General features: G+C 50.8%; 1 protein-coding gene across 1 annotated transcript; it reads left to right on the top strand.

The window, feature by feature from the left end:
- Positions 1-3,727: 3,727 nt before the first annotated feature.
- On the top strand, positions 3,728-15,558 carry Slc35f6 (solute carrier family 35 member F6). Its single transcript, XM_021202176.2, has 6 exons — positions 3,728-3,884; positions 10,685-10,757; positions 11,398-11,569; positions 11,804-12,016; positions 12,638-12,748; positions 13,225-15,558. The coding sequence occupies exons 1-6, from the start codon at positions 3,808-3,810 to the stop codon at positions 13,695-13,697; spliced, it is 1,119 nt and encodes a 372-aa protein (XP_021057835.1). The 5' UTR covers positions 3,728-3,807; the 3' UTR covers positions 13,698-15,558.
- The last annotated feature ends 798 nt before the right edge of the window (positions 15,559-16,356 follow it).

Raw genomic sequence — 16,356 nt, 5'->3', positions numbered from 1 at the left:
AGGCAGGTGGATTTCTGAGTTCGAGGCCAGCCTGGTCTACCAAGTGAGTTCCAGGACAGCCAGGGCTACACAGAGAAACCCTGTCTCGAAAAAACCAAAAAATAAAAATAAAAATAAAATCAAGTTTGACTTTGCCCATCTGTACACCTATCTATGCCCTTCCCAAGATAAAATAATTCTTTTCTAATCCAGAATGTGATTAAATTGGTCGGGGGGGAAATGTTTAGGTTCTCAGACAAGCCACAGGCAGACTGGCAGTCGGTTGAATACAAAAGCAGGGTCTGAAGTAAGCATTTATTTGGAACTGGAAGTTAGAGGCCCTTTGAAGGTAACATGCAAATTTGTTAAAAATGCTCCTGGTCTACCGAAGACTGGCTTAAGTTTATGTGGCATGTGATGTACTCTCTTAACGGCCCAGCCTGAGGTTTAGTGCATTTTCTAGATGGGTCTTACAAACTAATCCTCTCTGGCTGTTTTGTGCCCACTTCTGTCTGTCGTCTTCGACACACAAGCTGTAAGTACTGTTTCCCTTTGCAGAAAGGAGAAGCAGTGTGGATTCTGTGCAGCTTCTGGGGAAGCCTCCCAACTCACTTGCAATTCGCTTCCTGAAGGCCTGAGGCTCTACCCACCTTCCTGCCTAGGGTAAGCAGGCCTGCTAATCCCAGTTTTCATCTCCAAGGTCAATTCCAGATGGTGGAAAAGACGTAGAAACTCCCGGTAAGTCACTCCCTGGAATGAGCACTGTCTAACCACTCCGGGATATCCACATGGTCATTCTGCAGAAAGTGGCACCTCCTCTCTTCCTGGAGCTATCCTTTCCTCCCTTCAAGTCCCTGCTGAAAACTTTCCTGAATCCCAGTTTCACAAGACTAAAGCCTTTGCTCAGCGGGCCACGCCCACCTGTTAAACATTACTAATAAAAGAGCTGACCGATGTCAGTATGTATGCCTAGGAGTTCAGAAGCCTTTCCCAAGCACCATCAGAGGAAGATCAAACACCCATTCACAGTGGTACACACTTACAATCCCAGCACTTGGGTTACAGAAGGATCCGGAGTGCAGGTCATTCTCAGCTATGTAGGAAAGCCAGCCTGGGCTACAAGAGATCCTATCTTAAGGAAGGAGGAGGAGAAGGGAGGAGAGGAGGAGGAAGGGAGTGCAGAGGAAGAGGAGGAAGTAATTTCCCACTTCTACATTTAGCTTCTTTGCCAATAAACTTTCTCTACTACAAAACTCGTTGTTTTTAGTGTTTGGTATTTTTGGTGAAATGGACTAGTTCATTTACCGGCTGCTATGAAAACTGAGGCAGAGGTCAAGCTCTGGACACAGGCTTGAACACTAGATCTAACACAGTTCTGGTTGCCACTGTCATCACCCGGCTCCTGCCTCCCTGAGAAACCTATCCTTCCCTCCAGCATCCTTTGCCTCTTACAGGTCCTCATATGGCAGATGGTCAGTGTCCACCTCTCTCCTCCACCACATCCTGAACTTCTTGAAGGCAATGACCTTGTCTGGTTACTCTGGGAGCAGTACCTGACTCTGGACCTTACACGTGGTGGGCTCTATGTGCTTTTTGCTAATAAATCCTCCTATGTACCAGACTCCAGAGACAGCTGTTTGATGAATGCTTACAGCATGATATAATAAATTAAAATTCACTTTCTAATGTGGCTCTAGAGACAAAGACTGCTCTGCTTGTGACATCATGTCGGGCTAGTGACACCAGTGTCATTAGTAATGTTTATGTCAGGCAAGTATCCTTGGCCTGAACCTATGGGAAAATAGTCCAGCATCCTACGTAGTGGATAAGAATTGCCTCCCGTGGGGAGGTGGGGGGCTTGGCAAATGTCCCTTTAGGACACAGTTGTGTTTCATCTAGTCTGCAATGTCTCAGGAAACAGTTGTGGATAAATTACTACTTCCTTTGAAATGACACAAAACTGGGCTGGTGAGATGGCTCAGTGGGTAAAGGCCGAGAAGCGATAGGTCCGGAGTTCAAATCCCAGCAACCACATGGTGGCTCATAACCATCCATAACAAGATCTGATGCCCTCTTCTGGAGTGTCTGAAGACAGCTACAGTGTTCTTACATATAATAAATAAATAAATCTTTAAAAAAAAAAAGAAAGAAAGAAAGAAAGAAAGAAAGAAAGAAAGAAAGAAAGAAAGAAAAAAGAAATGACACAAAACTAAAAGTACTGTGGGGGACACATGGATCAGAAGAAGTCACCTCTTGGATCTTTTATCCCTGGTTTCACTGGAAAGAGCACACTCTCGTGAAGAAAAATTCTGGAATGTTCTGCAGGTCCAAGAGCTATCCAACACATGACCCTTCTTACATGAAAGATGTTTCCCTGTCTGTATGAAAGCTTCCTATATTTTTGTTCAAAACTCCACTTATAATACGTTCTCTATCTCATCTCCCAAAACAGATGTTACAGTCCCTTGAGTGTATACTATACATGTTCACAAGTTCATGGCAACCAGGAAGAAATGGTCAAAACACCCCCCCCCATTTTTTTTCATACCTGCAGTAATAGGATCTTCGGAAACAGAGGAACTATGTATGGTGGGTCAAATGGCCATCAAGCATGTTTGGAGGTTTTTGTTTTTACCTGTGGTAGTGCACGAGCTGCCAATCACATGGAACAGGGAAGGAAGGTAGGCAGCTGGCAGCTGAGAACCCACTCCCCTAGGTTGTCCCCTGACCTCCACATGCATCACACATGCCTTGAAAGTGTCCTCCAATAACACACCAATAAATAAATTTATTTTTTAACAAACTGACAGCCAGTCATGAACTGGAGTCCATCTTGGAGTACACAGTGAGCTGGAAGACAGTCTGGCTTATATAACAAGATCCTGTCTCAAAAACTAATTAATTAAATGCTAGACATCCTCTACACACAAGTTGAGGTCTGCTCTTTCTGTAGGGATGCTTCTAAACAGTATTTATTCGGGTCCTGAGGGGTACGTGGGGAAGCTTAATGAAGGAACTATACAAAAGTCACGGTGTTTTATCTTCAAGTCCACACCCCCAACACACACACACACACACACACAAATCATTGCTACTCATAAGCATCATCTTACATCCTTGGGCTTATGTGGTTTCATTTTTCGTTTTATTTTAATTATTTCTTTACTTAGTTACCCAGGCTGGCCTCAGACTCCTTATATAGTGGAAACTGGCCTTCACTTTTCAAGTGCTAGGAATGCACACCCAGTTTGTGTTTTAGCTGTTAAACACCCTACTGGAAGCTAGAACTCAACTCATATGCCCCCTTTACTGAAAGATGTAAGCAATTCAACTGGCTGGGATCCCTAGGAACGTCTCTCTCAGGACTCCAGTTCTCTGGAGATTCTGGAGAAAGGAGTCCCCACGTTGTAACTATTACCAACTGCCAGTCTCAACCTCTCAAAATTGTTTACAAAATGCTCTAAGCATCTCTACATGACCCCGAGCGCCCATTTTACAAACCGGGAGGCCAAGGGGCTGGGAGTGTACCATGCAGAAGTACAGGGCTCGCTCAGCATGCATGAGACACTAGCAGTACAAAAAGAAAAGGAAGCCGAGCAATGGAAAAGAAAAGAAAATCTGGTAGCCTTGGCCCGGGACCCCGCACTCTGCTTCTCCAGCTCGCCTACCGCAGACTGGCTGCAGCTCCGGGGCGGGGCTAGCGGGCGTGGGGCGTGGGCCAGTGGGGTCATGTGACTCCCGGCCCGGAAGTTCTTGAGTAGGAGACTCCACATCCCGGGTGACCCGGGTTGTAGCTGCTGGTTCAAGTGGTCTCTCGTGTCTACCACTATGGCCTGGACTAAGTACCAGTTGTTCCTGGCCGGGCTCATGCTGGTCACCGGCTCCATCAACACGCTTTCGGCAAAGTGAGTCTGGGTCAGGCCGGGAGGGACCTGCTGGGCCGGTGGGTGCTGACACCCGACGACCTGTCCCCCACCGGTCCGCTACTCTTCAACCCCACCAGCCCTCCACATTACCTATAGTTCAGTCGCGCTGGTGTGGACGAAGGGGTGAGAGGCCGAAAGAAAGCGGGCATTTGAAGGCCACTTTGATTCGCGGTCACTTCTATCTCTGAGCCTCAGTTTCCTCATCTGAACCGAAGGGTTGGATCAGTTTCTCCCGGCGGCGCTCTGGCGCTGCGGCCAGACTGAGAGACTTCCTGCAGGAGGCTGAGGGCCTGCCCGGGAAGCACCGGTGCTCTTGGAGTGGCCGAGCTGAAGGGATGGGCAAGCCAGGAGGAGGTGGCCATGGGGTCGTTCATGGGGAAAGAAAGGGAGTGGACAACATCTTGATGCTTATTTGGGGCTCTTATGTGGCAGAGGTTTGGAGGCAAGAAAGAAAAAGGCCAGCTCCAAGTGTCTTGTTCACAGCATCAAATGCCCAGCTGGACTTTTTCCTCCATAATCAGAGGGCACACCATGTCGTTGAACGTGGGAGAACTGAAAAAAGAATCAGTGTGGTAAACACAGAGGTTTATGTGAGGCTGGGAACCACTCTGTGGCTCTGCATACAGTGAGAACACCTAGCAGGTGCCATCAAGAGAGGCGGGTGGTACAAACCAGTCCCAAAATGAAGCCTGTCAATGCTGTGAAGTGCCCAGAAGAGACATGGGCACTCATCGGGGTGGCTGTAAGGTACCTACAGTGTGAGAGAGAAGAAGTGGCCGGGAGAAAGTCCCTGTGGAAGAGACACATGTGTACACATGTGCCCCCTCCCTTCCCCTAAAGGAGGACACCATCTATGCAACCCAGAATAGGGCCTATGCAGTTCTTGGGCTTATCACTGGGTGTCTTGTGAGGATTCTCACACTAACCAAGGATGCTCCTAATGTTGAGAGTGGCTAATGCCTGTCCAGGCTGCTGTCCCCAGGAAGAATCCAAATGGTTGTTTACTGCTTAGATAAACCATGCTGACTCAGACCTTCCTTTGAAAACCTCCTAACCGGTCAGATAGGAAGCCAAGGGAAGCCCCGGTCCCAGGAAGCCCCACCCTTTGAGGCTGCTGGAGAGTCAGGAGGACTCCCTGTGAGTGTCTTAACCTTTGATCCTGTCCTTAGCCCATTACCTTTTGTGTGGCCTCTCAGGAGCTCCAGCCCCAAGTCCTGTGATGGGGCCCAGAGCTGGACTGTAAACATTGTTCTGAAGTAAACAGTGAGAAAGGTACACTGGGAGGAAGAAGGTCGGTGGGAGCAACAACCTTACTGGTAAGGTCAGTAATGGCGTTGCTGGCCAGTGGTGTCCACTAGGTACAGCCAGGGCAGCCAGTGCACAGCACCCAGGCCTACCAAGTTACAGGCCTTGGCATTCTTTCATGTGATCTCAGGGAGGAAAGTAGATGGGTTCATCATTCCTAGATGGGAAACTGAGGCACAGAAAGGTTTAGTCACGTGCAGCTCAGTTCCCAAGTGATGACTTCAGTCTGAGTTCAAGTGTTCTAACCCTAGAATCCATGCTCTAACCTCGTTAGGGCGGATACCACACCATTCATTTTAGAAGACTAGTTGGTTATCTATTTATCTTTTGAAACACTCTTTCACTGTTTTGTTCCTAGCTGGCCTTCCTGCCTTCACCTCCCAAGTAATGGGTTTACAGCCATACACTACCAAGCCCATTTCCTTGTTGTTATGAACAGAAATCATCCAGTCTGATCTCTACAATTTACAAAAGAAGTTCCTTTTTGTGACTTGGCTTGCTGATGTCAGGATTGGTACCCAGGCCTTGATGTCAGTCCCATCCTAGTCATTAGGACAACCCTGAAGTCCTGGCTCTGTAGACTTCCTATCGCCCCACTGTGTCTACAATGGACAATCCTATCAATGGCATCTTCTACTCCCACCCCCCCCTTCAGGGTATCCCCCCCCCCCTTATGGGGCTAGACAGCAAGCCTCACCCAGGTCAGGGAATCCTGTCTGTCTTCCCACTTGCTCATCTTAAGACCCTCTGGCAGACCTGGGCAGTGTCTCCCTTGAAAGGAACTCATTGCTGCCTTTCCCAGAGTCCCCAGGGAGATTGACGACCTCAGATGAGGAAGCTCTGCCTACTCTGCAGGGACCACAGGTCAGCTCTCTTCTGCCCAGTCAGCCTGCTGTAGAAGACCACAGAGAGCTATCACATGCCCACAGGGAGAAAAACCCATACTGCGGCCTTGACTAATCCTACACTGAGTGAGCGAGCGTTGGCTAAGGTCCCCTCCCTGGGAAGCTCTGCTTCTCCTTTCAGCGGCTGTTTCCTCACGCCCTCACCAGCCACTTCTGCTGACCTTATTCTTGAGCCAACATGTCTGCCTGACTCAGTGCCAATGGCCAGTCTCATTTCAGAGCCTCACTGTCCAGATGCAGCTAAAGTTCTCCACGAGAAGAACCAAAGTCAAACAGACCCTCTGAGCTCCTGACTTGCCTCCGCCTGTGGGCACGAGACCCTGTGTGGCATCACCAGGTCTCTGTTAGAGAGGCTCCCACTGTCTCTTCAGCACCTCCCCTTTGGGTTCTATGAACAGCTTGGCATTGTAGCTTCAGTGTGACTACAGGTCCAGCTTGTGAGAGCCTGTCAGGAGGTCGGTGCAGTGGAATGGAGAGAGCATCAGATTTGGCAGCTGCGTGATGAGAATCTCTGCTCTGTTCCCCACAAGACTCCAGGAAGGTCTTCTTACCAACAGCAGTGAGAAGGCTTACAACCATGCTTCCTCTCCTGGGGAAGTCACAGCCCTTCTAAAGGCCTCTGGATGAGACAAGGAAGCTGTCTCACTGTTGGACAACCTGTGCGTTCACGAGGAAGTGGCACCAATTAAGTAGTGACAGGATATTTCAGACATTTCTTCAGTCTCTGTCACTCCCGGGTGCACAGCTTCTACAATGCTGAGCTTTGAGTGTGGGCAAGGAAAGCCTCCTGCAAGTGACTCACTGCCCAGCAGAGTTAGTCACCCCACAGCCTGCCTGCTGACACTCGGGAACCCTGAGAGAAGCTGGCCTCTACCAGCTGAGGGTGTGCCCTCCGAGGGCTTCACATTAAGGTATCTAGAGAAAATGGAGGCCCATTTGCAGCTGGCTCTCTCCTCACCTCAGGAGGAATAGTCTAGAGTAAGAAGGTTGGGAAAAGTTGAAGGGTGAGGGCTTAGCATTTCCAGCCCCAGCCCTGGCTACTAGCCCTGTTGTATATTGTGAGTCCTGTAGTTCATTTTGAACCTTAGGTATCTCCATTTGTCAAATAAGGGTTTTTGCCCTTATTTGATAAGGATGATAGCCAAGTTTCTTTCCGTTCCACATGTCATGGCTATGGAACTTCAGAGACACCACGCAGAACCCCTTTACCCTCATCTGTCTCAGTTAGCAGTAGATATTCAGAGACTGCGTGTTTTGTGCTTTAGAAAAAAGAGTAAGAGCCAAGGATATGTTTGATAGAAGCATGGTATGTTGAGGTGGGAGGGGTGCCTCTGTGGGCCATGCCCAGGCGTCTCTTCCCCTGAGGAACCAGCCATAGGACACATGTATAGTGTAGAGTGGAGTTTATTTAGGACATGGGGAGGGGAGTTGGGAGGGAGGGGAGAGGAGAGAGGGAGAAAGGGGTCAGGGAGAGAAGAGAGTCAGAGAATAAGGTAGTAAGGGAGCAAGGAGGGGGCAAACCGCCCCTTTTAGAGTAAGCCAGGCCTACCTGGCTGTTGACAGGTAACTGTGGGCTGGAGCCTAGAAGGAATGCTAACAGCTGCCCCAGAAACTTGTAAGGCAAAGCCCAGTGAAATCACACTGAGCACACCAGGGGCAGGTGGTTCTGGCTGCCTGGGAGTGGGAAAGGAAAAGGACATGAGTGTGCACCTTGAACTCCCCAGAGGCCTGGTGTAGGGCTTGGATTATCTACTACTGTTGACACCTGTCAGCATTGGCCTGGGAATCTCTGGAACACATCTGGTTCCAGATGTGTGTGAGTGAACACTGGCCTTCTGTGTGTCCTCTGTGCTTCTGATAGTAAACTGCAGCAGGGCTTGACCACAGGTGTGCACGTTGTCAACTGGGAAAACCCAAACTCTCTCTGCATCCTTCCTGAGCCTGGGACGCCCTCTGAAAATGACATTTCTTATAAGGCTTAATGAGGCCACCTCCTCTGTCTCAGATAGCAGTGCAGTGTGCTCCCTCCGCACAGGCCTGGCGCAGACAGAGCTCAAAGAGTCGCCTGTTACAAAAACCATGTTTGTAGTAGTGCGTGCCTTTAACTCCAGCAGAAGCAAGTGGATCTGTGTGAGTTTGAGACCATCCTGGTCCTCATTGTGAGATTTTAGCCAACCAGGGCTACATATTGAGACCCTGTCTCAAAGGAGAAAAAAATAAAGTCTTTTGGGCTAGAGAGTTGTTGGGGAGGCAGGGCCAGGCATCAAAGTGCTATCTGACTTTAAGGGTCATAGCTGTCATCCTCAGACACTTTGAGGATGGATTTGGGATCTTGTCTGTGAAACATGCCAAGACCCCTACTCTTTTTTTTTTTTTTCGAGACAGGGTTTCTCTGTGTAGCCCTGGCTGTCTGGAACTCACTTTGTAGACCAGGCTGGCCTCGAACTCAGAAATCCGCCTATCTCTGCCTCCCAAGTGCTGGGATTAAAGGCGTGCGCCACCACACCCGGCCAAGACCCCTACTCTTGTCTCCCCAGGCCTGAAGACATGCACTGGGCTCACCTAGTCCCTTGGTCAGCTAGGTTTTTAGCTACAAAGAGATTCCATTTCTCTAGTCGGAAACCAGCCAAGCAATACCTGTCCAGACAAGCCATGTGCCTTGTAGAGAAAGCCTAACCACTCTTAAAGAGAAAGTCTCAAGTGGGCAGGCAGCCAGCTAACTCCCCACAAGACAGGCCCATACGATTCCTGTTGCATCATCAGGAGCCACCTCAGACCTGTGGGAAATCAATCTCATGGACACTGGCCTGGGGCTAAAGCACCTGTCACATTCACAAGCTGGGGTCTGGAAGGCTCAGTCACTCAGCAGAACATCGCTGCAGGGAGCAGCGGTTGGGAAGTGTGGAAGGACCTCTGCTAAACTGGCTCAGACCTCAGCGAGTGTGGGTCCACAGTGAGCATGGGATGTCAGCTGCACAAGCAGCACAGCGTGCTTCTGGGTAATGGTCCCACTGCTAGACTCAGGGTTAGACGGCCTTCTTAAGTCTCAGTCTGTGATCTAAAGGGTTAGCACCGGGATGGGAAAGTGACTTCCATTTTGTGTTTGAGCGGCAACAATTCAGAATGAGGGGATAGCTGCCTGAAGTGTTCCGGCAAGGGTTCCGGGCTGAATGGGCCCCAGTCCCATCACTGGTCTCTGTCTATGGTGGTACTCATTGGCATGTTACACCATAACAGGTATCACATGTGTTAGGGCTGTGAAGGATCCAATGATCTCCTGGGCCAAAGTGTCCCTCTAGACAAGAGACTTGGGTGGTTGGATGGATGGAGAACTGGATGGATGGATGGATGGATAGCTGGATGGATGGATGGTGGCTGGCTGGCTGGCTGGATGGTTGCTGGCTGGCTGGCTGGATAGCTGGCTGGATAGCTGGGTGGATGGATGGTGGATGGATGGATAGATGGATGGATGGTGGCTGGCTGCTGGCTGGATGGTGGCTGGCTTGATAGCTGGATGAATGGATGGATGGTGGCTGGCTGCTGGCTGGGTGGCTGGCTGGCTGGTGGCTGGCTGGCTGGATGGATGGATAGCTGGATGGATAGCTGGGTGGATGGATGGTGGATGGATGGATGGATGGATGGTGGCTGGCTGCTGGCTGGATGGTGGCTGGCTGGATGGATGGATAGCTGGATGGATGGATGGATAGCTGGATGGATGGATGGATAGCTGGATGGATGGATGGATGGTGGCTGGCTGGGTGGCTGGCTGGCTGGCTGGATGATTGCTGGATGGATAATTGCTGGATGGATGATTGATGGATGGGTGATTGATGGATGGATGGATGGATGGATGCTGGCTGGCTGGCTGGTGGCTGGCTGGCTGGCTGGCTGGCTGTTTGGTGGCAGGTCTCTACACATAGTCCAAGCTAGCCTCCAACTCACTATGTAGCTCAGACTGGTCTTGAGTTCACATCAGGCTTGACCTCTTTAATGCTACCCTCACAGATGTGTGGCCTCATGCCCAGATGACCAAAGACTCTTGACACATTTTGTGTACTGGTCCCTTGAAAAATCCAAAGATTTCAAAAGACGCCGAACAAGTTACAATAAAATTACTAGACATTAGAAAACAACTTTGCTGCCAGTCTTGGTACATACCTGTAACCCCAGCACTCAGGAACCTGGGGCAGGAGGATTTCAAATTCAAGCCTAGATTATATAGTAAGACCTTGTCTCAGGGAAAAGAAAAGGGGGAGGGGAATCTCTTTTAACCATGTGTGTGTTTAATACACTAAATCTTAAGTGGTGGCTTTAATTTTATTTTGAGGAGTAATGAATTCAACCTGTTTCATATGAGCAACACTGATATAAAAATATCTGGTTTTTACGAGTTGCAGAAGCACAGGTGCTGTGTGACTCTATGTCCACACATTGATGAAATATATCTTAAAACCCCTCACCATGGAGACAGGTTCCTCTGAAGAGCAGTGTCATCGGGCTGACTGTGAGTCCAGCCAGGTGGAGAAGGCCACCAAGCTGCCAGTCTGACCATCCCTCTGTCTGCTGCAGGTGGGCCGACAACTTCGTAGCTGAGGGCTGTGGAGGAGGCCAGGAGCACAGCTTCAAGCATCCCTTCGTCCAGGTACCAGCACTGTCTTCCTGCCCGTCCGTCCCCCAGGCTTTACCCAGGCACCCCTGCAGCTGGTCTCTTCCCTGGCCTAGGGCTGAAGCTGCCCTGATTCCCCAAAATCTGTGCGCCTCTCTGCTCTCCCGGATAGAGCAGAGCCCGGAGAGCACCCTTGGCAGGGCACCGTCTGTAGGAGGTCTGCACGAGTCCCACTGTCACCAAGTCCCCTCTGGACACATGGCAACACTAGCTCCAGGGAGAAGAGTGCCCTTGCACATCTCCCCTGAGCACAGAACGTCACACGGGTGTGGGGACAATGAAAGATGACTGAGTTGGGAGACTTCGGGTTATTCCCCAGCGTGGTCATCGGGCCTTCCGTGAGCCTTTGAAGTGTCTGAGTTTGTTTCTATATCCGGGTTGGAAAAGGTCTACCTGATTGATTGATTTTACATGGTGCCACACCCCATAGAGGGCCCCCGTGACAGGCCTAGTGGCCTGGCTGGCCTCCCACAGCTGCTCTGCCTTTGTCTGTTTGACGTTTCGGGGTTCTGGGTAAGCTCTTGTCTAACGTGCAGTTATATTAAAACAAAACACAGTACCACTAAGGGTGACCCCCAGAGCCTCAGCGAGGATTCCCTGTGCCTTGTTCCTGCAGGCAGTGGGCATGTTCCTGGGAGAGTTCTCCTGCCTCGCTGCCTTCTACCTGCTCAAATGCCAAGGCAGAAGACAGTCAGCCTCCAGTGTAGAGCCCCAGCAGCCCTTCAACGCCCTGCTTTTCCTGCCCCCAGCCCTGTGTGACATGACTGGGACCAGCATCATGTACGTGGGTAAGTAAGTAACGTAGCCAGCGAGGCCATGCTTATGGGACTACTGTGCTATGAGTATGTGTTGTGAGTCAGCATTGCCTAAGACACCCTCCTGCTCCCCCACAGAACTCAGCTGTGCTTCTCTGAGACTCAGTAAGGGCAAGCTCATCTTGTTCCTACTCCCTAGGGGTGGGTGTCTTGGTGGCAGCCAGCCTTTGCCCTTAACAGCTGATAATCAGGTCTCTCCTTTGCCAGCCCTGAACATGACCAGTGCCTCGAGCTTTCAGATGCTGCGGGGTGCAGTGATCATCTTCACAGGCCTGTTCTCAGTGGCCTTCCTGGACCGGAGGCTGGCACCAAGCCAGTGGCTGGGCATCCTGATCACTATTGCGGGACTGGTGGTAGTTGGCCTGGCTGACCTCCTGAGCAAGCATGACAGTCAACACAAGCTCAGTGAAGTCATCACAGGTGAGGCAGCTGCTCCTCCTGTCCCCTCCCCTCTGGAAGCCTGCAGAAGGTCATCCCACAGGTTCACCTGGGCTCTGCCATCCCTGTGTCCTGGGTTGGGTCGTATACCTGCCCCTGATGGGTAGAAGTGTGAGGAGGACCAGAAGAAAGTGGCTGGACCACAGAAGAGAGAGACTGAGAGGCTGCCCAGTCTGGCTCACTCACAAACACAAACTGCTGGCTTGGAGTGGAACAGAAGGACCAATTACTGACATACTCCCAGCCCCAAGCATTTCTCACGACAGTAACCCAGACCCAGCAGGAACCACTGCAGCCCACTGTACACTGATGTGACCACCTGATCCAGTCAGGTTCACATGTAAACCAGAATGTCTTGTCTCTAGCCTGTTGCTCTCTGAAGGACCCATCTAGTATAGGTGCAGCTCTTGGGCCAAGGCAAGTCTCTGGACCTTCTGGAAGCCCAGGCCTGCTTGCTCCTAGCCTCAAGTCCAGGAAGTCAGGACCCATGGTCAGCCCTGGAAAACCAGGACACTGGCTTGCTGTTCTGTCCCTGGACTCTCCTGTCACCACCCCCAAGCCTGGTTCCTGGGTGCCCTGCTTGACTGGAGCTCCTTTCCTCAGGTGACTTGTTGATCATCATGGCCCAGATCATCATTGCCATCCAGATGGTGCTAGAGGAGAAGTTTGTCTACAAACACAACATCCACCCACTCCAGGCAGTGGGCATCGAGGGTGCGTGTGGGCATAGGCCTGGAGCAGTAGCTGGAGGGAGTGGTCTACTGGGGCAGTGTGTGCCGTGAAACTCATAAAAGCAGGATACAGAGTGGGCTGGGGACTTGATAGAGTGAGCCTGTATTCCCCAGAGGGAAATGAGCAGTATGTATGCTTCCTCTAGGGAGCGACAACCAGCAAGGGGCCAGTTATACTCGAACCTCACTGCTGAGCAGTTCTGAGTCTCTAGGAGCCACAGCTCCCGACAGGCAGGGGAAAAGAAGTGGGGCATCCTGACAGGACAGTGGCTTGAGTTGCTAGCCGTGAGTTTGGAAACCAGTGAGTGGTCATTTGAGTGACATTGAGGCAGAGGGACATATCCCAAGAGTGGACAACAGGAACCTAACAAAGACAGTGTTCAGAGATGGGAGTGCCTGTGGGCCATGCTGGGAGCCCAGGCAGGGTGAGAATGTGATGCATGTGTCTGCTTCCCCCAGGCTTCTTCGGCTTCGTGATCCTCTCCCTGCTGCTTGTGCCTATGTACTACATCCCCACGGCCTCCTTTAGTGGGAACCCTCGCGGGGTGCTGGAAGACGCTCTGGATGCCTTCTGCCAGGTGGGCCGACAGCCCCTGATTGCCCTGGCTCTGCTGGGCAACATCAGCAGCATTGCCTTCTTCAACTTTTCGGGCATCAGTGTCACCAAGGAACTGAGTGCCACCACCCGCATGGTGCTAGACACCCTGCGCACTGTGGTCATCTGGGCCTTTACCCTTGCACTGGGCTGGGAGATCTTCCATCCATTGCAGATCCTTGGTTTCCTCATCCTCCTTATGGGCACCGCCCTCTATAATGGGCTGCACCGACCACTGCTAGCCTGCCTGTCCAGACGCTGGCAACTCCCTAACCAGGAGGGAGAGCAAGAGAGACTGCTAGGTGACAGTCGGACTCCCATCAATGAAGCCAGCTGAACCTGCAGTGGGATCTCTGCTGCCACCAGATGGCTGAGGCCGTGCAGACTGGTGGACTGTGAGTGCCCTGTCCCCAAGGCCTTGTCCCACCCATCCTTACTGACCCCTCTGTGCAGCCGCTGCCAGAGAGGATGGGAGGATACCAGGTCCTGCTTTAATCCTGAGGCCTGTAATATTGGGACCCAGCCCCCACAGGCCCAGAGATGGCAACCACTCAGCCTCCAGTTCTGCTGCACTAGAACAAAATTATGAGCTTGAGACTTCTCAACCCTAGTGTTTCTGTTATACACTGACTTGCCATGGTAGGTTACCTAGCCTATGAACCATGGGTGAGCAGGGTCAAATCAGAGCTAAGGGACTATTCTGCAGGGTTGGAAGACACTCCCGAAGCCTGTCTAAAAACCTAGTTTCTGGCTCAGCCGTGGCTGCAGGCTTGGTGTGTGCGCCAGGTCTGACTGCTCTGCAGCACAGGTATACATAATGTGTCCTTGGTGCCTTGCAGCCCCAGCATCCTATGGCCTCTGATTGTCATTAGCCTGAGAAAAGAGAAGCACGCCTGTACCCCTCCTCCCCATGTGGGGGCTCTTTGGTATTTTTGTTTTGGTTTAGCTTGGGGTTTTGGCCATTACATGTCCCTGACTGTCCTGAAACTCATGGTGTAGACCAGGCTAACCCCAAACTCACAAGAGATTTACCTTCTACTTCAGTGCTGGAATTAAAGGTGTACATCATCATGTCCAACACCTCCTTGATGTTTTAACCTCCTTGATGTTCTTCATACCCTAAGGCCCTCTGCCTGGGAAAGACAAAGGGGGATTCCAGGCAGCCCAGGAAATTGATTCAGGAGCTTGTTTTGTTCTGTTTGAAGCAAAAGTCTGGATGCAAAAGTCTTATTGTATGGTACCATCATTCAACTTCCTATGTGGCCCAGAGCTGGCCTCAAACTCAGCCTTCCTGCCTTCCCCTCCTAAGTGCTGAGACTACAGGAAGGTACCACCTGGCCAGCAGAGCTTCCATTCTAAAGGAGACTGAAGCCTGGGGTTGTAACTTGTTTGGCAAGAGGGGTCTGTGCTTACTGCCAGCTTAGGCCAAAGACCTGAGAGGCCCCTGATACAGGCAGCTGCATTACTCTGTATTAGAGAGACACCAAGCCAGTGTGGCCCTGCTCCCAGGAATCTGGACCCATAGCGTCCACAGGATGACAGACTTAGCAGGGGTCTTTCTCACTGGGTAATCTGGCATCCCAGCATTAGGTTAAGTGCTTCGTCCTTACTCTCTCTCATGATGTCTGCAGAGGCAAGTGCAGAGGGAAAAACCATGGTACTCCCAGAAGGTGAGGGATGCGCACGCACACACACACACACACACACACACACACACACACACACACACACACGGTATCCCACCCAGCAGGCGTGTCTAAGTCCACTACTGTGCAAATCTCTGTGGGCCTTTGTGGTGGATTTCCAGGGCTGGGCTAAAGACCTGACAGGCTGTTACCCTGCAGATGCTCTTACCCTGCATAGAAGAAACGAGGCAGGAAGGAGCCCCGGGGCCCTGGCAGCCCTTAATCACAGCATTGCTTATGAGAATGGCTGGGTGGCCACTCACTAGTAAAACACTACAGCTTTCTTTGTGAGGGGAAGGGGCTCTTGATGAGCAAAGCCCTCAGTTTAATTTGATTCCAAAAGATTCTAATGGTGTGTCAAGGAAGGAAGGAACTCTTCCATTCCATTAGCCCAGAGTCCCCGGGACCCCAGCTTCTCTGGATTATAGTCTGTCACAGGGAGAAGAAAATGTGCCTCCTTACTCAAGGTGACAGAGACAGTGTGGCAGCTGGCTTGTACAAAAATAAAAACTAAAGCCCTACAGTGTTGTTTTGGAGTTTATTTTTTAAAACGAAATGAAAAATTGGCAATATTAGAAATTTTTAAATGAAAGAAAACAGTATCATCTAGAAAAAATGTTGAGTGTCAAAAGCACAAAGGTCATTTACTCCTTCCAGTGAAGCCCCTATAGCCCAGGAACATGGAGATGCAATGCAGTAAAAGCATCTGCCACATAAGCCTGAACCCTCAGTGGGAGAAACAAACTAAGTCCTGACTTTGTCTTCTGACCTTCACATAAGTGCTGTGGCATGCATGCACCCACGTTCACACACATGCATATGTAGGGCCCCCTCTCGAGGAACTCCCTCAGGTTCTCAGGTCACGGGAGTCAGGGTGCCCTAGGAACTCGACAGACAGGCCTTCTTGATGCAACCGCACGAGGCACTTTTATTGGCGTATCTCACACAGGAGACAGAGGAAGTCGACAACCAGGCTCAAGAGCTTGGGGTCTTTATAGGGTAAAGAGGGGGGGAGACTTGGTGTGGTTACATGCGATTGGTTCATTTAAACATAGCAAATTAGCAGAATAGTGCCTGCTAGGGAGTCGGAAGTTCCAAAGGGCCTGGGGCTTATCAGGGGTGACCATGCATCTGGGTAATTTACAACTTCAGGCACTTTAAGCTTTCATTTTTTAATGAGCAGGGGAAGGCAGTTGAGTCAACCTAGATAACTCAGTTCCTGCCTTCCTTTCTCTTATCTTTGTGGCTAATTGATTCTAGTTTCAAGGCAGCGTGGGCCCGCCTGGGCAATGTTTGACCTTAAGTTTACAT

The sequence above is a fragment of the Mus pahari genome, chromosome 7, assembly GCF_900095145.1.
Source record: "Mus pahari chromosome 7, PAHARI_EIJ_v1.1, whole genome shotgun sequence".
Taxonomy (NCBI): Eukaryota; Metazoa; Chordata; class Mammalia; order Rodentia; family Muridae; genus Mus; species Mus pahari.
The sequence above is the reverse complement of the archived record's forward strand: the minus strand, read 5'-3'. Positions and strand labels throughout refer to the sequence as shown.

What these genes read in the sequence shown, in the direction of transcription:
- Slc35f6 (XM_021202176.2), top strand. Translation starts at nt 3,808, where the DNA reads ATGGCCTGGACTAAGTACCAGTTGTTCCTGGCCGGGCTCATGCTGGTC. An exon ending in TCAAGCATCCCTTCGTCCAG is followed by an intron (nt 10,758 to 11,397) that starts GTACCAGCACTG and finishes TTGTTCCTGCAG; the next exon opens with GCAGTGGGCATGTTCCTGGG. An exon ending in GACCAGCATCATGTACGTGG is followed by an intron (nt 11,570 to 11,803) that starts GTAAGTAAGTAA and finishes CTCCTTTGCCAG; the next exon opens with CCCTGAACATGACCAGTGCC.